At 40.6% G+C, this 26394-nt stretch overlaps 1 protein-coding gene across 1 annotated transcript in view; it reads left to right on the top strand.

The window, feature by feature from the left end:
* The window catches only part of cldn11a (claudin 11a), a 114023-nt gene extending 89198 nt beyond the window's left edge, over positions 1 to 24825 (top strand). Inside the window, exons 2-5 of the mRNA XM_079369752.1 lie at positions 8620 to 8737; positions 19867 to 21927; positions 22130 to 22294; positions 23583 to 24825. Coding sequence (XP_079225878.1) covers positions 21702 to 21927; positions 22130 to 22294; positions 23583 to 23851 — 660 coding nt within the window. The 5' untranslated portion in view covers positions 8620 to 8737; positions 19867 to 21701 and the 3' untranslated portion in view covers positions 23852 to 24825. The remainder of the gene's footprint in view (positions 1 to 8619; positions 8738 to 19866; positions 21928 to 22129; positions 22295 to 23582) is intronic.
* Positions 24826 to 26394: the final 1569 nt, after the last annotated feature.

The raw sequence follows: 26394 nt of genomic DNA, 5'->3' as shown, positions 1-26394 counted from the left end.
GGCTCTGTGATTCCCTGTCTTTCTCGTTGTCTGTCACTTCCCCACTCTCTGTCACACTCCTCTTCCTCCTGATAGCAGGAGCGTGCAGGTTTATCTTTAATGATGAAACAGAGAAGTACACAAACATGAACTGAAACTGCCTTCTCCCTCTAATCCACTCATCGCTGTCGTCCCCTCTCTCTTTACACCATCGCTGTATTTGCTTGTGTGTGTGTGTGTGTATGCCTGATCTGAGGATGCTCTGTGTGTGTCTATCAGACGCAGAGCTAATTGAGGTCATTGGTGTTGCACATGCTGAAGCAGGGAGATGGAGGGGAAAAAAAGCCCACAGCTTTGAACCTTCTCTCTGCTCAGCACACTGCCAAAAAAAATCCTCTCTCTCTCTCATCATACACTAATAACACACTCTAACACACACACTCAGGAATGCACACATGCTTAATTTTCAACCAAACAGAAGGTTTTAATCCTCGGATTTGGGTGAGACTGCTGCGTGTGTGAGTGTGTGAGTGTGTGTGTGTGTGTGTGTGTGTGTGTGTGTGTGTTTACGCTGCAGTGTGTGTGGTGTCTTTGTAAATGAAGCTGAAGGTTTGTAAGGTACCCCTCTGAGGAATGGTCTAGAAATGAAAATAAATCAGAGACTGCTACATCCTCTTTCAACCTAGGGGTGTTTCTGTCCTTTTGCTGGCGTCAATAACCACACACACACACACACACACACACTCAGAGCCACACACACAATCACACACCCACACGCAGATATCCAATAAAACCTCTACACTCCAAAGGGCTCTAGGGGCAGCTGATGGTGACTGATAACTCGCTGAAGACGGAGGGACACCGAGCTGTCAGAGTTTATTTGAAGTCCAAAAATCGGCCGGGAAAATCCCAAATGAAGCTCCCGCTCGGGAAGCACAAGCCAAGAGCTTTGTACACAGAGAATAGAAGGGGGTTCTCTTGTGTCTGTGCTGGAGCTGCACAAGTTTTGAATCCAATTTGGAATCAGAGGATTGCCTGACATACCTGACACCCCTGGGTGCTGGTCTCATGTCGGCCCATTAGTTTGTTTACCCATCAAAAATTTACAGTCTGCCAAATACTTAGCCAAGAGTCACAGTGGGGAGAGGTTAATGTGTCTTTTCCTTTAACACTTGATGAAACAAACTCATTCAGGGCAAATATCTTGGCTGAACTGCACAGTGCTCATCCTCCTGTTTATAATCTCTGACAGATTAAAACCATTACATTTCTGTCTGTTCAGTAACATGCATTATTGTATCAATTCCTTACATTACATTGGTATAAGAGTGCTTTTCTAAATGTTTTAAAACATCAAATAATGTGCACAACCTTAATTGTAATTTATTTCTGTCCTGGGATGATCATATAAAGTGTCTCTGGCCAAGAAAAGCACAGACAAAAACCTCCATGTCAATACTCAGCCTGCTCCAGATGCAACACAGATTAAAGGTCACATATTATGCTCCTTTTTAACAAGTTTAAGTAAGTCTCAGAGGTCATCAGTCAACATGTAATTGAATTTTCTTGAAAACAAATCCACTCTGATCCTGTATTTGATCATGCCTATAAACCCCTCTATTTCAGAGCTGCTCAGAACAGGCTGTTTCTGTGTCTTTAGCTTTAAATGCAAATTAGCTGTGTTTGACCACGCCCCTTTCTTAAAGGATGTGTGTCTCAGGCTTACTGGCAGTATCCCTAATTCTTTACAGTGGAAAGGCAGACTCAGAGGACAGAACAAACACCTAGCTGTGGCAACACATTTCCTGAAAGTGGAGCAGGCAAAAGATGGAAAGGACAGACTTTTTTCGTAATTGTGTGGTTGGTAGACAGAATATGGACACATATTAGTGTTAAAAAAAAAACATGGTGAAGTATATTTAGCTTGAAATAAAAGTACAGCACACAAGCTTGTATAACTTGCTGTGCACAGCAAGGTGGCTTTTATGGCTAATAAAATGCAAACTGCAACACAGAGTCCCAAAGTCCTCTTAGACAAACATAAAACAGATCACTCTGTGTATATATAGCACAAGCACATAGAGATACAAGTGCATATTTGACCCTGCTGAAGGGAAAACACAACGATTACAGTCAGGGCTGTGACACGTCTATTGTCTATATATATATATATATATATATATATATAGCTCCACATTCTTGTCAAAACATGGTTGACCCTGCCGCCAAAAAATAACCTCAAAGCTTATGAAACCAATGTCACAATGTCCTTTTTAAAATGTTCAGTCAATAATATAATCAAAATCCTATATTTATGAGGACAAACGTGTGATGATTTAGACAACGTTTGTAGAGACTGGAACTCAGCCAGATGACAAGTTGGGGGATAAAACTCCATGACAAATGTGCAACTCCTCCCTCTGATCCCACACGCCACATCTTTCGTCCGATCACGGTCCAATTATGCCTCCACTGGAAGCTCTGCAACACTTTCAGTTACTTTTTGTACATATTTCCAACACATTGTATAATATTTGATATGTATAATTTAAACAGATGAGTGTTGAGTCAATCCAAGTCTTTGAAGCTCTTTGGATGTCTGAAAGAACTCTTAATGCTTAGCAGGGTTTCTAGAAATGAAAAAAAAAGCACTTCAAATAGATGAAAAGATACATCAGTGTCCATTGACATGCATGTGTTCATGATGCATCACCTTCAGGCACTGCTGCATCATTTCTTATGTATAAGATAATTTAGCTCATTGATTAGCGGGCTGCAGTAGCAGAAAATGTGTAGCACAGGGTCACAGGCTGTGAACTACCCAAGGGCTCAGAGGAGAAACGATTTTCAACTGTTGTCGCCACAGGCGCCAGGCGCCATAAGGCACAATGATAACCATTCATCATACAAGCAAACCATTAATTATAGCTTTTCATAATTAAGCTCCGAAATGACAAGTAATGGATATTGATCTCTAAGGAGGAGAAATAGTCAACACTTTCCTCACATGACTAGCACAAAAACATCAATGTTATTTCTGAGACCAATACCATGACTAATTTAACTGTGATATAATTCGTTCTATTGTCTGCGTAGAAGTCAAGGTCAACAGTTCGGGAGCAGATGGGAGATTGTGTTGTCAGTGCTCTTGTATACACCAAATCCCTATGTATTGCTATGACAAGGCACAGTAGGTATCAATAAAGATATAATCGATTTTCAGGCATCAAGCCAGTTGGAAGATGTTTATGGTTTATTTTTACTATCACACTGAGGGATAGAATAATGGCCTGCTGGGTGTGTTTGTTTCACATTATAAACACAGGCGTTTTTCAATCTGATGGCGCCAACTCACTCAGACGAGACAGGAAAACACTGATCGCGATGGATAAAAGCAGCTTCTAATGAAAAACGTGATTCCACACCCAGCATTTCTAATTTGGAGACCGGAGATTGTGTTGTATGCATTCAAAAGTCCTTCGTGTTTCATTCATGACCCTCCCTCCATTCTGGACCCAGCTGGAGTTAAAGGGAATCAATAATCCCGCCATGGAAATTCTGACATCAAAGACAGAAATCTTTCTTAACTGTAAAGAATATAAAGTAGATATCTGCTTGACATCTTCTTTTACTATTTTTTTAAGCAATCCAATTAATTCATGCAGTTCAGAAATAGTAACAGCCACTTTCAGACGTGCTTTATCAACCCCAGACATAAATTTGCAATATTAATCACTCATATTTAATTACTCTCATTGCTCCATAAAGTTGGGTGTTGCTTAATGCTGCTGTGTTTTGTGATCCAAGGAGCTGGATGTAATTTATGACCAGTGTCACTATAGAAGATGCTGTATAGGACAGGTTTGAGCTCATCCAGCAAAGAAGTCACTTCAGGTCCTCTCTGATAATAATCCTCTCAGAATAATGACACTTGAGTCTTGGTTGAATTTGCACGGTAAATGTTATATGAAAGGGAACAAAATTTACAAGCTGTAAACAAATTTTACATGAGATCTGATTGTCCAGAAATACTATAAAAAGGAAACTTTGAATCATCTAAAAGCCATATAATTCCCTTACAGCCTTTGCTGCTCCTTTTCCTCCTGCAGTCTCAGCTCCCCATTAGATTATGAAACTCTCCTCCTCCCCTGTCCTCTACTAGAAATACAAAACAGAACAAGACAGACTGAAATATCCTTCCAAAAATAATGATGCTTCCTAAAGCTCTCTAACTCACATGTAGAAGAATGGAACTTGGGCCTGTGATTGGTTAGCTCGGTGAGGCACAAATTGCTGAAGCTTCAACTCCAAATGCCACAAAGGTGTTATTTTCCATTACTACTGTAAAGGGTTTTACAATGCTGACTCAAAATGATACTGAAGCTTCTGATTGACATACAAAGGCAAACCACACCATTAGTAACAATACTGGAAATTTCAATATTTTTTATTTCTAATTCTCCTGTTGTCACGTTGGTGTCAGGTGAAGTGAAGTGCATGCTGCAGATTCAGCCTGTTTTCACACTTCCCAGGGCCAAGGGGCTTATTAAGTGATGCACCTGGCTGTGAAAAGACAGCAGGATAAGATTGAAACTACTTTCATGTACAGGTCAAACTTGGCCCGGAGATTGAAGGTACCACTCCCTCCATGTGAGTCACTCCGAATAACACATAAACCGAAGTTCCTCACAGAAGCTGTAATCCGCGCATTGCTTGAGTAAAGAAAGCCCAGTTTGCCATTTTTATGGGGTTAGTTGTTTGAATATTCCTCGTCGAGAAGCAGTAACTGCTTTGAGTGTCACATCCCTTAAATGGGTAGTGCGATGTCTATACAGCGACATCTGTTGTTAATTTTTAATTTTACAGTGATTCAAAAGTAATTTTATGTACATTCAGGCACGGCGCCTGAAACTAGTTGGCCTTGAGAAATACTTAAGGTTTCTCAGTGAGATTTATGTGGCTAGTACTGTAGTTTGAAATGACATTAGATGTTCTTGATACTCAACTGAACTCAGCTTTATTTATATAGCTACAAACATGAATTCTGTTATCCTCCACTAACAGTTAATGTACGTTTGGTATGGAATAAGTTTTAATCGGAAAGATTAAAGATTTTTTTTTTTTTTTTTTTACGTGGTTACAAAGCAAGGACAAAGAAGATTCACATGAGTAAGTCAAAAACAACATTACATTACATTCAGGGTTTGTAACTAACAGCGTGGGTGTGTTGTGAAAGAACACAAAGCCAAAGCAGTGTTTCTTAAAAACCTGATGTTTCTGATCCTATGTACATTATGAAGTATGGCTTGTACGTCTACAGCCTAACCAGCTGTAAATCACTGCAGTTTTGTGAAATGGCTTTCGCTACCTCTTGCTCCAGTGTAGCGCCATGCTTGGTTAGGTAGAAAGTAGAAAGCCTACTAGCCACATAAATCTCACTTTCTTTCTTTCATGTGAGTGAAGAGAACACAGTAGCTTTAATCCATGAAATAGCAAATTGCGAACTCAAACATCCGAAAAAATAAAGAGTGCAAAACATACAGTTTATGAAGGTGTAATTTCACTGCCAATTAAATATTTGACACATCTGAGGGTTTTCATCTGTGACCAAGCTTGTCCTTAGCGACAGCTGTAGTCGAATCAGTTACCATTTCTTTCAGTACGTAGGAGACAGAACCAATCGATCTCAGGCAACCAGATTAAGACCACTGTGTGGATTACAGAACAACTCGTTCTGGAAAATAGAGCACTTTCTTACATTCAACATGTTTGACATGTCATGTTTTTACAGCCTTTCTCTTATGCTTTATAAATCCTCATGACGATAAGATTTGTCTAACTCTACGTCAGATTTTTAAAATGATTGCAGGCCTTTGAATTATTGTACTTTCAAGCTCCTTTCAACTTTCAAGGATAATAATTTAAACCTGTCATGAACAATCTACAGATGGGTTGAGGTTATTTCATTAATCATGTAATAATTGAATGAAGACGGAGTATAAATCTTAAGTAAAGTAATTCAGAAAAGAGAAGAGCTTTGTGCGTGTACCCCTTTAAAGAAACATGTACAGTTTACTCTCAGCTCATATCACAGGCTGGTGATCCTTGTCAAGTGGTTTGTTTTCATCAATTGTCTTAAAGGGATTGAGGCTTAAATTCCTAATTAAGTCAGTAAACATTCAGAATGATTACGTTGATCTTCATATGGGGAAACAAAGAAAGATGTTGTGTAAACACAGGGGATAATTGCTGGGGCAGCCATTTGATTATGAGTTTGAATAAGCTACTCCATTTGCTGTAATCAGCACTAATTACTAGTTCTACTTTATGTCCCTTTGGAAACAAACAAGTTACTGATGTGGATGTGAGATGTCCAACTGCATACCTGTTATTTTTCATATGAATATCATTGTTTGACCTTAGCATAAATAAATCAAATGTAATACACAATGTAGTTTATTTTCAGTCTTTGCTTATAGACACTTTTAATGTCATCATTGTCTCTTTATTAAAAGGTTTATTTTTGGGGCTTTTATGTCTTTATTGTGCCTCCTCTAGACTGTGTGATTACTGGATCGTTGTAAGTTTATTGAAAGCCCCAGAGGCGCTGCTTTTCACCCAGCAAGGCAGGCAACTGCTTGGGGCCCCAGACCATTAGGGGGTGGGCCCCTGAGGGCTCACAAACTTATCCCAAAGCAGTTGGCCAAAATGTGGAAATTTTGCAACAACAACTCCCTTTGGGGGGCCAATCTGACAGCATTCACTCTTATTGTCTCGCTGAGCTTTGCATGCATTTTTACTTTGAAAACCAAAGTTTGTCAAAGAAAGTTAACAAAGAAAAATGATAAGTTGAGTTCTCTGTTGATAGGAGAGAAAAAGGAAACAGGAAAAAAGAGAGGGAAACTGACAGACATTACATGAACGCTGGTAGGAGGGGACCCAAAATGATTTTCGCCTCGGGCCCCATCAGACTCCAGAATCACCACTGCCAAGCCCCGCTGAGTGACACAGATCACATAACCCAACCCTAACCCCTAACCCTAACCACATGTATGTATACTGCACGTGAAGGTATGGTCAATCACAGGTTGCCATGGCGGTCAGTAAAAAGGGAGCTCTATTCATAGTAACCTTCATGTGCAAAGAAAAAATGTAGATAAAGGAGCAATAGAAAAATGTTGACATGGTCATGTTTAGGGAAAAGAGGCCAAGTTGGGATGCCAGTGTTGAAAAGGGAGCTTCAGATAACTAATGTTGTTGTTAGCATACGGCTGTGACAGCTCTGGCACCTGTGTGGTCGCGCTGATGAAGGCATCATTTCAAGCTGCCTTCACATAGTGAGATAATTGTCCTTCACATATGACACTGTCAAATATCTGTCAGACCATTGTTCTGCAGCCACGACCACGGATATTGCCATGATTGATCATTCGTCTGCGATAACCCAATATCATAGAAGTCTGTACCCGTCATTAGAAAGACAGGGAAGTGAAATAAGTGGGAAATCAGGTAGAGAGAGAAAGTGGGGAATGTCAGGGGCGGGCAAGGGAACAGAAGGTCAGATTCAAACCTGGGCTTCCTGCTTTTAAACGTACGTGCAAACCAACCACTAGGCCACCCAAAGTCTAAATAAAGCTTGATTTTATTGAAGTGGGGTTATAAATCATGGAACATATCACGTCGTTTGGAGAAAATTCACACTGCAGGAGATTTGATGATACCTAAACAGCCGTAGTATAATATATGCGTGTGATCATATCTGAGTTGAGGTGCAAGTTACAGTATATGGGACTGAGCCCTTAATATGGTCAGGAAAGGATGTCTTATACAGCTGAGATAAAGTGGATCCCCGAACCTCTGAGAAAACCTCTGCACATACACAGTCCACATCAGCTCTGACCACATCGAAATGACCAAACCCACAATGCCTGTGCACATTTGAGCATATAATAATATTAGTGCACATGTGCAAACAACCAATGTTGCACATACTGAATTCCACTGTAATGCAATGATGCACATGTCCATATACTGTAGAAACGCACACACACACAGACACACATCATGGACTGCACAGACTAAGCAGCTGATGACCCTCAGGCGAGCTCCTCTTATCAGTCTAAGCTGCTCCTGGCTTAGCAAAAGGATAAGCAAAAGGAAACCACTGGAAGCAACACTTTGGATAGCTTTAGCAAAAACATTGTAATGGTGAAATTCTGCAGCCATGAATGATTAAGTCTGCTATTTCACAATATATTGTATAACTGCTTCAGTGTTAAAGATGTGGATACGAGGCTGGAGAGTTGCTGTGCGTGCGAGGTTTATGATATACAAATATATTGTAAATTGCACCCACAGGCTAATGGTGGAATATGTCCAATCACAATGACACTTTATATTATAGCCAGCTGAAAAAAAAGCAGTCAAGAGCTCCTTTCGCCCCTGAGGTTTAAGATCTTACATTGGTGCATTATGTTAGGCAAAGACAGATCAGTCAGTGGATTGAATCAGAGGAGTAAAAACTGTCCTCGAAATTCTCAGCCACTTAAACCCCACATAAGCACAACCTCGCCAAGGCATCGCAGTCATTTCAGCCACCAGCGGTGAACTCGCAAATCCCTTTTCTTCTGCCTCTTTCAGCTTAGGGCTGCGGAGCGAGCGGGAGCAGAGCGCCGGGATACATATCTGTGAGGTATTCAAACGCACATTCATGACTGGACTGAAGAAACGGCCTCTTGGGAGGTTGGTCTTCTGGCAGGTAGGGATGCGTGTGTTCATGTGTGTCCATACTGGTGCATGTGCATGTCTGTGAACACACATGCACTGAGTTTTTTTTTTTTTTTTTTGCATGTCTGTTTTCTCATGTGTTAATACTTCCAGCACAATGTGCTTTGGTGTGAGACCCCAGCGCTGCTTCCTGGTGCCTGGCTCGGCGCTGATAAGGACGCGATCCTCTCAAGACTTTAACACATTGCAAATTGAAGAGACAATTAGTGCTTTGTTGTTCTACAATCAATAAAGTTGCTTCAGCACAGTTAAAAACAGAGACACTATCAAATTAGAATGATGAAAGGTTGCTTGTTGTCACTGTGGCACTTAAACAAGTGCCTCTGTAACAGGTGTGCCAAGAAATAATTGAGCTGTCTTTAACCGCAGTGTTTTTTTTTGTTTTTTTTCCCGCTGCCATTTAGTAATTTATTTGTTTCATTTGACAGTTTGTAGCTTGATTTATCCACTGCTAGCATGAATATCAAACATTAATCTCCTGTGTTGGACAGTTAACAGTCTCTGTGAGTGTCAAAGCAGGCCACCTCGCCACACTTGTACATAAGAAGAGCACCAAGTATAGGGATTCAGAAAAACAACACAGCCCATTTGTCATCATGGTTGCACTTTATCAGATCCCAGTCCATCTTCCCCTCCTTAGAAAAACACAGATAGTACTCCCCATGTCTCCAGCTCCTGTGAGAGCCCTTCCTTCTCTTTCTCTTCTCCCCCTTCTTCTCGTCTCTTACCCTCTCCTCCACCTTTCCTCTATTTGTCTCCCCGGGCCAAGATCAAACTGTGATTTGCAAAAGTCCTTGAGAAACCCTGAATCAGACGATCGGTTGTCAGCTTTGCAGCTCTCGCGTGTCCCCCGATGATCCCAACCCCTCTATCTATCCATCCCCCCTCCTTTTACACAACTCCAACTCCACTTCTTTCCTTCCTTCTCAACTGCTCGTCAGATACTAAATCACCTCCAACAGTTGTCTCAGTCTGTGTGTGGAGGAAAAAAAGGTGAGGAGTGAGGAGGAAAAAAAGGAGAAAATTTATTAATTTTGGACAAAAACAAAAAAGAAAACCAGTAAGTTGCCGGGACACAAAAATAGGTTTCCAATTTTTTTTTTCTCACAGTTCTGCACCATGAAAAATATATACTTTTTCACAAATCATTTTTCCTGTTTAAGAAAACTTGTTTAACATTATCAATTTGTAATTGCAAACCCTGTTATTCAATCCCACAGACTTGCATTTAAACATACATTTTGAATAAGTGCAAACAAGTTTGTCTGACTGAAATCGTATAAGTCAACTTCGCAAAGAAAGTGCAATTAGGAGTCGATTAACTCTTGCATGTAAACATCTCAGTACGGCCCAAACGAGCCTACATGTTCTGTGCGTGCTCCACAGATCCCAAGTTTGGTTCTGACCTTGAAGTCAAACAAGATCAATGCATTAAAGAATCCAGAGAAGAAACCAACATGAAGGTATCAACATGGCGAATGCTAGAATGAGTTACAATTTTAGATGGAAGAGGAGAGACCGTTTGTGTTGTATTGTGTGAAGGAGTTAAACATCTTGAAGTACATGCATTGGACAGAAAACAGTTTTCCGCTAACTTGTTTTTGCATATGTTGACATAAAAGGTTAACCAGAAGATGTTCAAGTGGTATCTACTAGACAGCATATTGCCATATACAGTAGTTGAGTCAGGCAAACATCTGACAATAAATCAATCCCCCCTGGACCTTGAATACTTAGATAAAAAGAGTACATGAGCCAAAACAGCTTTTATTTACATTTTACAAAGCAGAGTCACTATAGGGGACATTTCCTGTTAAAGATCACAGCATGAATTTTTTGTTATTGAAAATCACTACGTAAACATGGCGAGGACAAAATCAGAGGCATAAGAGATTCAACTTTGTCCAACTGTGTGTGTGTGTGTGTGTGTGTGTGTGTGTGTGTGTGTGTGTGTGTGTGTGTGTGTGTGTGTGTGTGTGTGTGTGTGTGTGTGTGTGTGTGTGTGTGTGTGTGTGTGTGTGTGTGTGTGTGTGTGTGTGTGTGTGTGTGTGTGTGTGTGTGTGTGTGTAAAAGTACACAAATAATTAGTCAAAAATAAGCGATGATTGTTGATTGAGGTTGTGCAGGCAGGGCATTAAATGTATGAATATGTTTTTACACACATATTGGTTAATAATGACATCAGATGTGATCCTTGTCTGTTGACTGATATGTCACTCGTATTCAGTGAGCTACAAACTGATGTCTTATCGAAGGACTCATTCAGCCTCTATGTTTAATGACCTTAGAGCCAACACTATGGACGTTTCTGCTAATTAACGGACACAAGTAAAGAGATGAAAGAAGATGGTGACCATGTTAAATGAGTAAAAAGAAACTAAAGAAGACTATCAGAAGCAATGCTTTTTTTCCCCATTCCTGCCTTGGCCCACTGGCTTTTCATTAATTCCTCTCCTCTGCAGTCGTTTGACAAACAAGCCTTTTTGCAATGGTATTAAAGTGTAGTGAAATGTGTCATCTGTCTTTCCATGGGTTGATGTCAGCCCCACTCTCATAAGAGTTTGTCTGAAAAACGGCCTGGGGCGTGCCGGGGCTGAGCGGATGAGGGGCAGAGGGAGAGATGCGGGCCATTTTAATTTTAGGATGATGGAGACACTGCTCTGGTTTTCTTTTACTCTGAAGGGCCGAGAGCCAGATTGTATCTTTAGAGGAATAGATTAAGTTCAATGTCCCTCCTCGCAGGAGACAGGACGCTTACAGAAGTGAACAGAAACAGAGGGAAACACACGCAGGTGCCGCTGCTTGCTCAGAAATGATTGATGAGATGCGAGATCAGGGTTTCCTTTAGTGGAATTACTCAGGCCTGTCTTGAAATTACAGTACAGCAGCTCCTTGCAGGATTGTGTGTTTGCCTTGAGCCTGGTCTATTTCACGAAAGCTGGCAACTGTGTGTATGAGTGTGTGCGTTTCTAATCTGTATTTATCCAGGGAAGGTTTGCTCAGCACTAAGGCTTTTTTTTTTTGCAGTAACACGTTCACTCTCATCTAAACAGCTAGTTAAAAAAAACGTTGACTTAAAGGCGTTTTCAAGAACAATTCAGGTTATCGACTGTCAGCTCAAAACTAATGAAACAAATGGGGAATTAGCACCTGATAAATGCTCCGGGACAGTTTAATAGAATTTGTTCTGGGAGAGGAGAGTATTTACTTTTCCTTTCTTCCTGCAGATGTATCTTGTCTTGCCATCTTGTGCTGCGCTTCCCAAATTTTATTCAAAATATGACATTATGCAATCATCACAGTCACTCGGAGACAATCCTGAAGGGAGCGTGTTTTTTTTTTTTTTTGCCTGCAACTGGATGACAAACCCGTTCTGATGGTGAAGCGTGTGGTGGAAAAAGTCATTAGGATTAAAGGCCCAATCAGATGCTAATCAGCTCATCTTGGGGGACAGAACGGGGGTCTTGTTTGCCTATTACGATGTTTGAAGCTACACAAGTAAGACAGAAAGAAAGGAAGGGGTAACCATCCACACACATGCACATACTGTATCCACACACATACGCACCCACATACAAACAGCATAAGAGGGCAGGTGTACTAGATGCCCTGGCATGGCTGACTGACTGGCTGACTGGCAAGGTCACACAGATTTTGGATGAGAATGCTGGGCATCACTGAACCCAACACTGACAGGGAGAGAGGGGGGGGATGCACGTTCACACTTACAAACCACACAAGCCTGTGGGGATCTCTCTCAATCCTCCCTCTTCTTTTTTTTCCCTCTATCGCACGTACATAGACACACTGTCACATCAAGGCACAAACAAGCAAACACACACACGCAGTAATGCACAGGGGCAGAGAAGCCTCCATGATTAAATTGGTTTATTTAAGAGGGAGAAAGCGGGGTTTGCAGTCGGGGAGCAAAGGCAGATAGGGGGTAAATACATTTAAATGCATAAGTATGGTTAAGCAAACATAAGGAATGGGTGGGGTGTGCAAGTTAGAGAGAAAGCAATGAATGCATGTTTCGAACGACTGAAAATCACCATGAAATGGCTTTGACAGAAAGCACACATTTTAATTTAACATTAACAGCTGCTGGATGTATTTACTGCCTGTATGCATACTCTACAAATCCATGCTACATGTTGAAGCACATTACTCCAACATATTCACACAAGCAAACGCACAGCTAACGGTGACAGACATGCACGCTGGTGGTGAAGACTTGAGCGGTTCCCAACTGCCTCTTTGACAGGCAGCTAAACCGCATTAGCAGAAACAATGGAGCACTCAATCTCTCCAGCTTTCCCCGGAGAGTCCCGAAGAAGGGAAGCGGACAGAGAGGATGGAGATTTAGCCTAATATACGTTGGGAGGCTGGGGCTTTGGCGTGACCCTCTTCCTGTGCGCCTGTCTGTCAGCTGGTAATTGAGGAATAGCAAGGTAGGCCGGTTGCCTGAGTCAGTGGATAAGTAATGATCTTCTTGGGTCATTGACCCCCGTCCATTATAGCTAATCTAATCTGAAAAATAAATAATGAAGTTCACCTATGAGGCGATCCTGAAGTGGATCAGGACTCATGCCAAAGTGTCAGCACTCATACAAAGAAGTGTCGATTGCTGCCTCCTTAAAAGGCAGACAGAGCCATTTGATTCCCACTGACCAGACACAGCTGTTTTAAGTGCCTGAGTGTCTGAGGAATCTGTCTGTCAGGCTGCCTGTCTGTCTCTAAAGCAGTATTGATTTTTATTTGTATTTTTTACCCAACAGAGCCGTGGAACAAAATGTGAGTACAAAATTGACATGTAATGATCTCACAGATTTGTGAAGTTGACCTTGTTAGCACATGGCTGCCTTTTCTTTCTTTTTCTTTTTTTACCAAGTAGCAACTCCTGGTGTTGAATAATAAAGCCAATGAAGACGAGAAAAAGGCTGCCTCTCTTTGTGTGTGCACCTGAGGCTAGCTGTAAAAGCTAAATAATTCCCATTGTGCCCTGTAATGCCACTGGGGTCTTCAACAAAGTGAATGTCTTTATTGCTTCACAATGTACAGACGTTGTATTTTTTTATCCCACCTATTTTGAGTTTATTACACTTAAGAGTTAATCGTGCATTTGCACTATTGGGGGCATGGCTGGATTGACTGAGAGGCGAGTATGCCAGAAGACAGAAGATCTGCCTCAAGTACACAAATTTGGGTTGAGATACATTTCCAATATGGCAACTGTCATCGTTTTTAGCGCCTCTTTAGAAACCAATGGTTCATATGTCCATGTTTTATGCTGCTATTTACACTTGGGCTAGACATTCAGCGGACTAAGCATGTTTAGCTAATGCATGTCTGAGTGACATAAGTCTGATATTAATTCCTTTTAGCTCTGTTTTGGTCGACACCAACAACTGTCTTCATACCTGCGACATTCAACACTTCCCCATTTAGTAACTACTGTAACCTTATGTCTGTTCTATCTGGAGCACAGCATGTAGCATACAGTTTATCAGAGCTTTTTGTGCTGATAGCAGTTTCTTCCTCAGACTTAAAATGAGATTGATGAAAGCAATGAACCTAACAGTTAAGTTGAGGGCAATAAAACCAATGACCTGAAAGATGCTCAAATGCTTCATAAGGCTGAGGGGAACTGCACAGCTGACTGATTATTCCTTGTTGGTTCATCACTCTGAGTGTTTCCTTTCACGTTACATAGTTGCTTGACCCGTTGTTGATATAAGGATATCAATTAGTGAGGCTTTACGAAGCTCAAACATTTGTAAAGACATTCTGTCTGGCATTAAAGGAGCTGTATTCCACTTGAAGCTTTGATTATAGCATGGTGAATGGAACAGCTTACCTAACTCTGCCCTTTAAATTTGACAATTTAAGCATTTATTGTTGCACTTTAGCACCAGCCTCCTAAACCAAAACAAAGCTGTACCCTAACTTCGTGTACCGACGGAGTATGGCCATTTCTACAGCTGCTTTCCATTCAGATATATGGCCCAAAGTGGATTTGGTTCTTATTTCTTTCAGATTTTTTATTCCAAAGAAACCTTGTCTAGTCTGTCCAGTCTCTGAAAGAAAGGCACGAACCCTGAAAATAAAAAAAAAGTTATTGGTATTTTTTCGTCCTGTCCTATGGTCAGTCTGCCCGTTTTTCCCAGGGCTCCACTCTATGGCTAACATTTGTCTAAAAACACAACATAAATCTAAACAAGCAACACAAATCTTACATTTAAAAAATAGTTTTATTTTTTGTTGGTCAGAAAAAAGTCAAACCATCTCCAGCCCAACAAAGGAATATCTGAAATGATTATTATTGTATTGGCAGTTATCATACGCCTTCAGCTGGAACAGCTAATATTACCAGACTTCTTGCCTCTCTTGACTGAAAGAAATATAATTCTAAGATTTATCAGAATAAATGACTGAATTGCTGCTTCCATCTGAACCACATTGCAGCCTCTGATCTGCAGAAAGGGCTCTGCTGGGTGGTTCTAAAGCCTGGCTCAAAACTAAAGGTGACCAGGTCTCTGCAGTCAGAGCTCATGAGCTTTAAAGTTCCTGCTTGAATATTCCAGGCTTACAAAATATCTGGTATCTTTTTATTGTGACTTTATAAATTCTGATCTTTTATAAAACATTATTGCACCGTTGAGAAGAAAAATTAATTTCTTTAAATGTTGAACTGCCCCTTTAAGTAAAGTAATGTAATCTAATGGTCCCAACATGGCCTTACTTCAACTCCGTCCAGTACTGCAGAGTCTCTCATCAAGATGATTTACGACCAATGCAATGTCTCTCTCTCTTTCTCTCTCTCTCTATCGCTCTGTTCTACTGCCCAACAAATTCCCATCTCCTATATTAGATAATGCACAGCCCATCATGTAAAGAGCCATAGATTATACTATGGCTGGTGACAACAGAGGAGAAAGGGGGATGGGAGAAGGATTATAAAGAGCAGAATGATGAGGAGGCTAATTTAAGCAGTTTGAAAATGCTGGAGAGGGAGAGAAAGAAAGAGAGGGATACCGAGAAGGAGAGAGAGAATGAGTGAGTGAGATAGCCACAGAGAGAGAGAGGGGAATACCAAGAAGGAGAGAGAGAGAGAGAGAGAGAGAGAGCGAGGCAGTTAAGGCTTAATGGAAATAAGTTGATGTGCTAAGGTGCCAACTGTCAGGGACTTTTAAAATATACTTTAGCACATGTTTTTTGAGAAACAAAATGCTCTTTTCCTCATCCACTCTCCTCGCCCCTGTTACCTCCGTAAATCTCTCCGCAGCGCTAATGAACTATTATGACAAATAGTGCGAGAATATTTACCTTGTTGACAGAGGCAGTGCTCCTCAGTCCCAGAGGGCCAGACTGAGTTATATATCACCTTCTTCCTCCTCATACCTCTGTCTCCTTCCCCATTCCTGCTGTAACTCTCCTTCTCTCCCACTTAGCCATATGGAGAGTGACATGTGTATCTCTCATAAACTCCCACAGAGCGACATAGCTGTGCACCACTACTGTGTTCTGGGCAGTATATAGTTAGCAGAGCTTGTGCTGATGTATTGAGTGTAATGGCCAACAGCGTTTGTTGAGATTAATTGTTACTAATGGCTAACACAGTTAGTGCTGAGTGATGGCTGCTCCACCACAGACACACAGGAGAATTAGACACAAATCAAGTTGCGACCGGGCTCCTGCTGCAGCGACGCGCTCCGTCTGTTCTGTCATCTACACTGAAGACTAGAACATTGGCCACAAGTTAGACTCTTGCTATACTGGAGGGTTTTGTTCAAAACAGTGACAACTGTGACAGTTTGACAACCTAAATGCTCAAAATGATTGACTGTGATTTAAGTTAAGTAAGCTGTTGGGCGTACATGCCCTGTTATCTGCAGTTTGGAAAGAGTAGAACAACAACAAAAAAAGATATCACGTCTTTCGTGTTGTGAAAAAAAAAAAGAAGATGTTATGCAAAAGTTCTCATGCAAAACTCAACCAGGAAGTGTATCATGCACGCTAAACAGGTGGTAGTCAGCCTAAATGGCAACATTATCATAGGACGCAATGTGAAAAATAGATATGCACATCACGGGAGAGAAAGAGATGTTAGAGTAATCCGTCTTAATCGTGTGAGTGCGAAATCCAGACAAGATGTGCATGTTAACACCAGTCATACAGCGCAGATATAGAATCATTTACATCAGTGTAACGAAGAAGCAACTTCAATTTATTCTAGGTACATTTTTAAGAGAGGATTTAATAAACGCTCACTCAGACTTCGCGTTTTACTTGTAACAATGCCTTGCATTTAAATATAGAATCATTTTCCAATTCCAAGTTCTTCCTTTCAGAAAATGTTGTCCCTTAATTAAACAGGAGACACTTAATGAAAAACATGATCCGTTGTTTGCATGATTCCACTTTTAGAGATCAGATCATGAAATGTGTATTTCCAAATTGAATTATGAATACATAGTTTTTATCTCAACAGATCAACTTTGAATCGTTTTGACGGATAACCTCATCAGTTCGAGTCACGTCACTGCCGCATAAACAGATCTTCTTCTCATGGCGTCTGCCTCCTGTTAATCACAGAATGTGACTTGACAACTATTTGAAAAAGCACCCTGAGGCCAGGATGACTCATGCAATATGGCTGCCACTCCATCACCGGGGGGCTGACCTAAAAAGGTTCCCTTCTTCTTCCAATCTCTTAATCATTGCCCCTCTTCACCTCCTCACTCATAGCTCATCGTCTTTGACTGCACCCCCAGCTCTGATCTGGACCACTAGTCTTTACTTTGCAGAGACCGAGTGTGTCATTGCTTCACATTGCTTTCAATCGCCTGACTGACAGATTTGACAGCGTGAGCAGGAGAGGAGGCTTCTCTGCTGTGCATCCTCTCTCTCCTGCTTCACTGTGCTTCAAACTTTCTGCTGTGTTCAGACACCCATCTACCCACACCCACACAGTCTGCACGCTCCGTCGTCCCTTTTTCCCTCCCCAGGAGGGCTAAAATCCCATCATCCCTCTATGTCAGTGTCGCTGTTGCAATCCTCACCCCATTAGCATAATATTCCCATTCCCTTGCCGCCTCACTCTTCATGTATCAGACAAACTGCTCTGGGAATCATCGTGGGATTTGCCCTACTCATGCTGTCTACTTTTACAACTTCCTCCTATACACACACTCATCTATCTATCCATCCATCCATCCATCCATCATCTATCTGTCTATCTATCTGTCTATCTATCTGTCTATCTATCTATCTATCTATCTATCTATCTATCTATCCATCTATCCATCTATCCATCTATCCATCTATCCATCTATCCATCTATCCATCTATCCATCTATCCATCTATCCATCCATCCATCCATCCATCCATCCATCCATCCATCCATCCATCCATCCATCCATCCATCCATCCATCCATCCATCCATCCATCCATCTATCCATCCATCGAGAGTTGGAAAGTAATGGTTGGATAGATAAAGTGCAACACTGTGTATAAAGTGGTCGACTGGCTCCAACCACTTACGCAGTGATCTATGTTGTGTTTGTATCTAACCGCTTCTACCTTGGGTGTGACAAACACGTCTCGCTACCTGGGTCTGTGGCCAGAAGCATGTAATATATAAAGAGCTCTGTACCACTGTGGCTCAAATGGTAGAGTCGTCGCCCTCGACCGGAAGGTCAGGGTAGTTTCAACGGAGCTTTTCAATTGGTCGGAAAATTAGTAAAGGCCCCTGAGTACAGGATGAGTCATCAGTCATTTGAAACATTTAATAAGAATAGAAAAATCTGTTATATGACATATATAATATATATGATTTTTTTTAATATATATATATATATTATATATATATATTTTTTTTTATATATATATATATATATATATATATATATATATATATATATAATAGATAATATATGTGTTATATATTAACGTGGGAACACTGGATTAAAATTATGCTCCAACGCCACATATATATATATATATATATATATATATATATATAATAGATAATATATGTGTTATATATTAACGTGGGAACACTGGATTAAAATTATGCTCCAACGCCACATGAAAATTATACGATAGAGGACAACTTCACTTTGACCAAGCTGCAGAATTTTGAAGGCTTGGAAGTGACAAAGGGTTAAATATGACACAGACAGACAATCTCAGTTTGGGGCCTGCCATATACTTTAATTTTGTGTCTGATTTTTGGTTGTTTTGTTGATACCCAACATACCCCACATGCCTACTTGAATAAACTGTGGACACAAGCCTTACCCTTAGTAACAGCACAGCCAACTGCAATGAACAAAAAAAAGACATGCTGGAGTGTCAGCTGGGGCTGGTTCAAGGCCTTGAAGGCTGACCAGAGCAGTGTCAGGGGCTCCCAGATTGTGTGAGAGAGCTGCTTTCTAATTGCCTGTACTTCACTAAGTGCCTCCAGCTCTCCATCTAAGTATCTGACTGGACTCACATGTATCTGCTGCCAAAAGAGCTGGAAAACAGTACAAAGCATACATATTGATTCAGAACTGACCTCTTCTTAAATATGAGGAAGCTTCATTCAAATAACAGTACCCCCTGCAACACTTGAAGCAATAATGGATTAACCTCAGTGTTTTTACTTTAAAGCAGCTGCAGGAAATATTGGCGAAGCAATAAGAATTCAACGTGTGCCATTAATACAAGATTCGCACCAGCATTTTTTGTCTCTCTGCAACTTTTTTGTCCCGCTGATCCGTTTCATTTTTTTCCTTCTGTATGTTTTTTCCACTCAGTGCAGCTGGTTGAATTAAAAAAAAATGCAGCCCATGATAGATTTGAAAAGGTACGGTAAGGTAACACTGTTGGGAAACATCAGTGAAGTGAGAAATTGCAGGCGCTCCAGGCAAATTGCAATGACCTGAAAATACAGATACCTTAATATGAAACCGGCTTTTTCCAGATATCTGTTAAATCTATTTGTTTTTGTCCAAAACCGACCAGAAAATACCAGATGACATGCTTTTATCTGCTTAGATATTCGAAACACGTACTTTATCTGAGGGGCCAAAATGTCCCTTTCACCCAACAGTGTAAACAGGGCCCTTCCCATGACGAGACAGATAACAGGACACAGGAGCAGCGGGGCGAACATGAGAGGAAGAAGTGGGCCAAACATGCCATTACAGAGGAGTGACCTTGTGGAACTACCTGAAGAGTCTCAGTGTGTCTCTGTCCTGCTCTCAGACTGATTGCTATGCAGCTACAACGTCACTGAGCTGATGTGAGTGATGGAGGACTTAACTTCATTGAGCAAGGGCAGAGGAAAGGAAACACTACATCCCGTCTAACATCTGAAAGTCAACTGAAGGCCAATGCTGAGCTATGTCGCCCTCTGTTGGTCATTTGGATTACAGAGACTCTTAAATTATTGATTTAGGGCCATCAAGGCAAACTTGCAATTAGAAATAGTTTGACATATGGGAAAAATCCCAGGACTGTACATCACAACATACATCCCTACTGTTTGAGGTTTATACAGCCAGATAGATCTTCCTCCTGGTTTACTTTAAACAATGCTTCAGAGCCTTGAGGGGATTTTTTTTTCATTTTTATCTGAAGATTTTCCCTCTAGCCCTCAGTAACATTTCCTCCACAAGTCAAGATGAATACATATTCAGGAGAAAGATGTTCTGTTGTGATCGCCATGGACAAAGTGAAGTTCTTTACCATTGTTTTTTATCCAATTATACGTGGCAGTGAGAAGCAATAACGCATCCTGGCAGTGTTCGCTGTCATGTCCTCATTCCTCAGACCCTCCTGGAAAGTCTCAAGCTGTGAGGTGCATAGTGAACTCAGAAGATTTCAGGGACAGACTTTTCTTGAATTGTCAAGAAGCTTTCAGGAGTCAGTGTGTGGGGAAAAAAGGCTTTACAGTATGTTTTTTTGTCTTTCTGTTTCTGTTAATCATCTCACCCAGCCAGAGCCGAGAGCACCACTGCAACACAACAACACCGTAATGTATAGCAAAGCAGATTGCTTGCATACTCTGAAGGTCAATCACAGTTGTTGTGCAAAGTGTAATTAGCTTGATTAATGGCATGTACTGTCTCTATGCAGACTTTTCTTGCCTGTTTTGATCATTCTAAGTGAAATAACTAGGGAGTAAGGCTTTCAGTTGATCATATTAAAAGGACAATGAGTTAAATTGTTGCAACCTGTATTCTAGTTTTCAATTTTTACGACTTTAAACTCGGCTCTCTCATTGCAAATATTGTTCTTTTTCCACCCAACCTACAGCGGCTTTCATATTATTACTACTAACTATAATTGAGGTTATTGTTATCCCATTTAAAAGTATTTTATTCAGGATCCAGAGGAGTGTTATATTTGGGTCAAATGTAAATGAGTTACTCTTGAAGTTATAAAAAATCATAATTCAGCCAGTAGATGGCAGCAGATTTTCTTGTTAAATTTCCTCAGCTTCCATTGAATGGTCAGCCAGTCTGCTCTGGTTGTAGTCTATGAGTGAAAACATTGAAGGGGCAGTGCACAGCAATTTATTGGAGAGAAAGTAAAAGTGGGGGGTGTTGCTTTTCCCTCCCTTTTTTTCTGCCTCAAAGAATCTGGTTGGTTGTTAGTTTTCGAGTAGTTTTTTTTTCCCCCGTCACTGAACATCTGCCTATAAAGTCCTTTGATATTGTGGTAGCTTCATTCTGTGGAAGTGCACAGTGCAACTCAATTGATGGGATTACTGAATTGTGAGAGGAAAAAACTCCAGCTCTGGATTAACTTTGTGGTGGAATTCCAGTTTTGAAGTTAGATTTGACACTGTGTCATTTAAGGTTTTGTTTCATTTGTGCCGACCTAACTTAAGTTTCAAACCGTGAACCCAGAACAAGTGGTCTTTACGCACCTTTTTGTGCCATGGCAAACTCGTGTCTTCAACTGAGTGGCTTTCTCATTGGCTTCCTTGGGTGGTTGTGCATCGTGATTGCGACCTCAACCAATGACTGGGTGATTATGTGTAAATATGGTCTGAACACCTGCAAGAAGATGGATGAGCTGGGGGCAAAGGGACCCTGGGCTGAGTGCGTCATCTCCACGGGACTCTACCACTGCTTCTCATATACCCAGATCCTGGATCTACCAGGTAAATACTTTACTAAAACCTGGTTTTATTCCTTTAGAGTTCTTCATGTTGTTTTCTACTTACCCACTTGTTATGCAACCTAATCACAATATTTCTTTCCCCATTTTTTTTTTTAATCAAACTTCCCATTAAAATTGTATGTGATGGAGGACATATTTGCAGATCTCCAAAATAATATTGGTTTTCATGTTTTTCTCAATAGCTTACGTCCAGACGACTCGTGCTCTGATGGTGGCAGGGTCAATCCTAGGTCTCCCTGCAGTAATAATGTGCCTCATGTCAATGCCCTGCATCAACCTTGGCAATGAGCCCCAGAGCTCTAAGAACAAAAGGACCATCCTGGGCGGAGTGCTTATACTTATAGTTGGTAAGAAGCTCAACTTCACTCTTCACTTCACTCATAATGAATGGGAAAAATATGATTACGGGAAACAAAATACAAAGTAAATCAGAGCATGTCATATAGTTTTGCAATCACATGCAAACAACTAGACCCCTCCCAATCGTCCTTACTGTGACCTCTTCTAACCCCCACCCCAAATGCTTACAAGCTGCAGAGGGCGGAGGATGTTAAATGACTGTCTTCCTCCCGAGAGAGTTTTTTTGCACATGCACACTTCTATATTCCTGCTCCGAGAAAACCATCCCACTAGATCCAACTGCATTCCACTCCTCCACCTACTCTCCTCCACACCCTGCCGTTATCCTGAACCACATGGAAACACACTCGTTTGTCCAGTTTACTGTGCACATCTGTTACAGTAGCTGCAGAATTTTCCAACTCCTGTTGTTTCTCACGTCATTTCTGCACCTGGGTCCACTATTCCACTTTTCCACTGGCCATGTTTGTTTAGTTGTTTCCAACCTTTACGATATATTCCAAACCTTTACTAAAAATGTAAGTCCTGCCTCTGTTAATAGGGAGCACTGCAGGGTGGATTGTTATGTGATTTCAAAGCAGAATATATTACATCATTTTGTTAACTGTGTCCTCCAAATTATAAATTGTGGTACTTTCAATCCACACAGAATTTGTGGATTCAATTATTGCAAACTCTCGTGCAGTACATAAATATTGTTTAAATTTAAGGGTAGTCATACATTTGGTCTTTGTTAGCCTCAGGAGTTGATTGGCAACAAGCCATCATATACTAGATGTTTTTCTGTTAGCTGCATGGGGATTTTAGTGTTTGTCTTGACCGTGCCTCTCTTCTGAAGTTCAAAGCAAAGCTTGCTGGCAACTAATATTATTGTTCACATTCTTTCTTCCAGTCATCCCCCAGCGATCTGTATGAGGAATAAAACAAAAACAACACTAAAGAGCTTTATTTGAAAAGCTTCTGCTATTCCTTCTCTGCCTCAGACACAATTTGCCAAAGTTCTTGTTGTATTAATGTAGAAGAAATATAGGAGGAGCTTGGCGTATTCGAACTTACACTCTCCTATTAACCGTCTCATTAACTTTTCTCTTTTTACTCCGAGTAAAGTTATGTAATATGCTATAACCCTGGCTGATGTGCAACATTTTGTAATTCAATTTTGTATTCTTTATTTAATAACACTTGGTATTGTCCATTTTTTATTGTGACTTATGTGTGTTTAAAAATGATCTTTCAAAGATTATTCATCTTATTTTTTTATCTGCCTCTCTTCAGGACTGTGTGGTATTGTGTCTACCATCTGGTTCCCTATTGGTGCTCACCGGGACCAAGGCCTCATGTCATTTGGCTTCTCCCTCTTCACTGGATGGATAGGCACCGTCTTCTCCCTCCTGGGTGGGTGCATTCTTACCTGTTGCTCCTCAGATTCCTCATCCTCGTCACACTCCTACCAGGAGAACAACCGGTTCTATTACTCCAAACAGGGCGGTGGCAACCCGGCAGTGACCGCCTCAACAAATCACGCCAAGAGCGCCCATGTCTGAGATTGGAGAGTTTCTTATGCTGATTGGATGTCTAAGGGGACTGTTGCGTGTATATAGAGACATTTACAGTACATTAGCATAACACTCCAACATACACGTACACATACAAACGCAGGAGAGAAAGTCACAAAAATGCAGCAGTCATTTTTGTTGCTGCAAAGACATTGACACTCAAAGGCTGTGTTTTTCTGAGCTTTTTTTGTTGTTTGTTTGATGGATTCTTTTTAAATCAGGGCACTTATCATCCAGCCTGCTCATGTTGGGCGCGGTGTGGACTCTCCCCACTGTTACATTATTTACAGCATTGTGACAAACTGCCGCACGGCAGCCCGAGGTCTTAATCACCACAGCCCATGTGGAGATATTGATCTTTTATATTACTTCTATTTTTCTATTTAGATGCTCTCTGAAATGAAATCTTTTATGATAAATGTGTTTTTCTAATTATATAATATCATGATCTGTTGTCTGGAAAAGCACAGTGGATTAAATGTCTTAGTTAACATAGTTTATGTGCCTCTAGAGTGTTAGACTCGATTACAAACCACAGCCCTGTGTTTTATGGGTTTATGGGAAACAGTAAAATTCACACAAGAGCTATAGGGTGTCTAATCACACTTTGACATGACTGAAAGCTTTTTTTTTAGTAATATCAAGGTGAGAAAGAAAAGCAGTGTTCGTTTAACTGTCCAATTTTAAATTTTAAGATAACATTTTAGCCTAATTTACGTGTAGAGTAGCTCTTGAAAAAGTGTGTAGCTAAAAGTATGTTTCACTAATATGCACTAAATTAGTATTTTTTATATCATTTTATCTTGAGTGTGATGACTTGAATGTTCAATTTCCCAAAAGCTCTGAACACAGGTGGAACCTGATATTTACAAATCTGTGTAGCAGTATTATCTGATTATTTATTGTTTCACTGATCTGCTATTTTGTTGATTTTCTACAATAAAGTCAAATGAATTTAAACTGCTATTGTCCCTGGGAGTAAATGATCTAATATCAAACATTTGGCTGGGTTTATAGTTTAAATCTGAAATAAGCAACAGAGAGCAGGGAGAAGTGAACGTTGGAACTCATTGTGGGTATTTAGATATACACGTGTTATTTGTGAATATAAGCGGAGAGAACGTTAATTGTTTTCAGTGCATCATATAATGAGACTGTGACCTTGAAGTAAATCAGCACAGATTAGTCTCTCCCTAAAACAACTAAAACCACACTGCACCCTACTCCCCTGCCAAGCAGACAAATAAGTAGTCACGCACGCACTGACACACTGGACAATTGTGTTTCTGACTGTTTTTTCTCCTCCATCCATATCAAGGTCACTGAGTCACATCATTGCTATGACATGATACTTGGGCTACATTACGCGTTATCTCACTTTCCTCAGCTTATCTCAAGACACAAGAAGACACAAACAACCGACTGCCCTAGCTGCATATCTCCTCCTCATCTCAGTTCTGTTAGGTCTACTGTAAGTTTGTGTGTTTCCTGGCATGCCTTTGCAAGCCTTTGGGTCTGTGATAATGTGTGTGTGTATTTGGAAAGTGATGCTGTTCCAGGCACAGATCCATCCAGTCCACAGGCGGATAGTAGGAGGTTGGTGGGCAAGCAAGCTGTCCTGTAGTGCTGACAGAGGTTGGCGGTGTTAGAATATGCTAAGCTCAAATGTTGTTTTCTGCTCAGAAATTCTTTTATGTTATCAGAGAGAAACTTCAGATAATATTTTGAACTTTTTCACTTTCATATTTGTTTAGGAGGTTAAACAACAAATAGAAAAAAAGGGCAATGAAAGGAATACAGTGATTTCTTCACACGTCTGAATGCTACTCTGTTGGTAAATAAATTCATAATTGCCCCTCTGGGATCATTTCTGCATTGTAAAGGGTCCAATTCTAATTTCAATCTCCTGTATCATGGCTGCAACACGACCTAAATGTTGCCTCAATTGCTGGAACATTCCTATATTTATGCGCATAAAATACAATATTGAGACCCACAAATGAAACATTGCTCAACAGACCTTTTAGTGGACAAAGACTCTAAACACAGTTACTCGTTAAAATATGTGTTCCTCACTATGTTATTTGTATGAAGGTTGGTGGTTTTGTGACTATTTCTCGGGCTAGGCTACTTTGCAAAGAATGCTAACTTACAGTTTAGCTGCTAGCCAGCGCATGAATGTGTTTTGCTGTTCTTTCCAAGGCTTTTAGTCTCAGGAAGTGAGCTAACGTGCTATCCACCCACATAGCATTGTTGAAACATGGATGCACAATACAAATCATTACTCTTATGATAACATGTCTTATTTGGGACTCCCCTGCTGAACATTTCCTTCCAAGTCTTTGTAGACTATTGGTAAATAACACATATTAGTCTGCTTAAGCATACATAAGCTAGGAGTTCTTTCATACCATGGACTCAGCTATCTTACTGAGTTACCACAAACCTGCTAGCTAGCACAGGAATCTGTTTTTGCTAGTTCTTTCCAAATGTTAGGCTCAGGGAGATAGCTGACTTAATCTCCAACCAAA

Source organism: Symphodus melops (genome assembly GCF_947650265.1).
Source record: "Symphodus melops genome assembly, chromosome: 19".
NCBI lineage: Eukaryota > Metazoa > Chordata > Actinopteri > Labriformes > Labridae > Symphodus > Symphodus melops.
The sequence above is the reverse complement of the archived record's forward strand: the minus strand, read 5'-3'. Positions and strand labels throughout refer to the sequence as shown.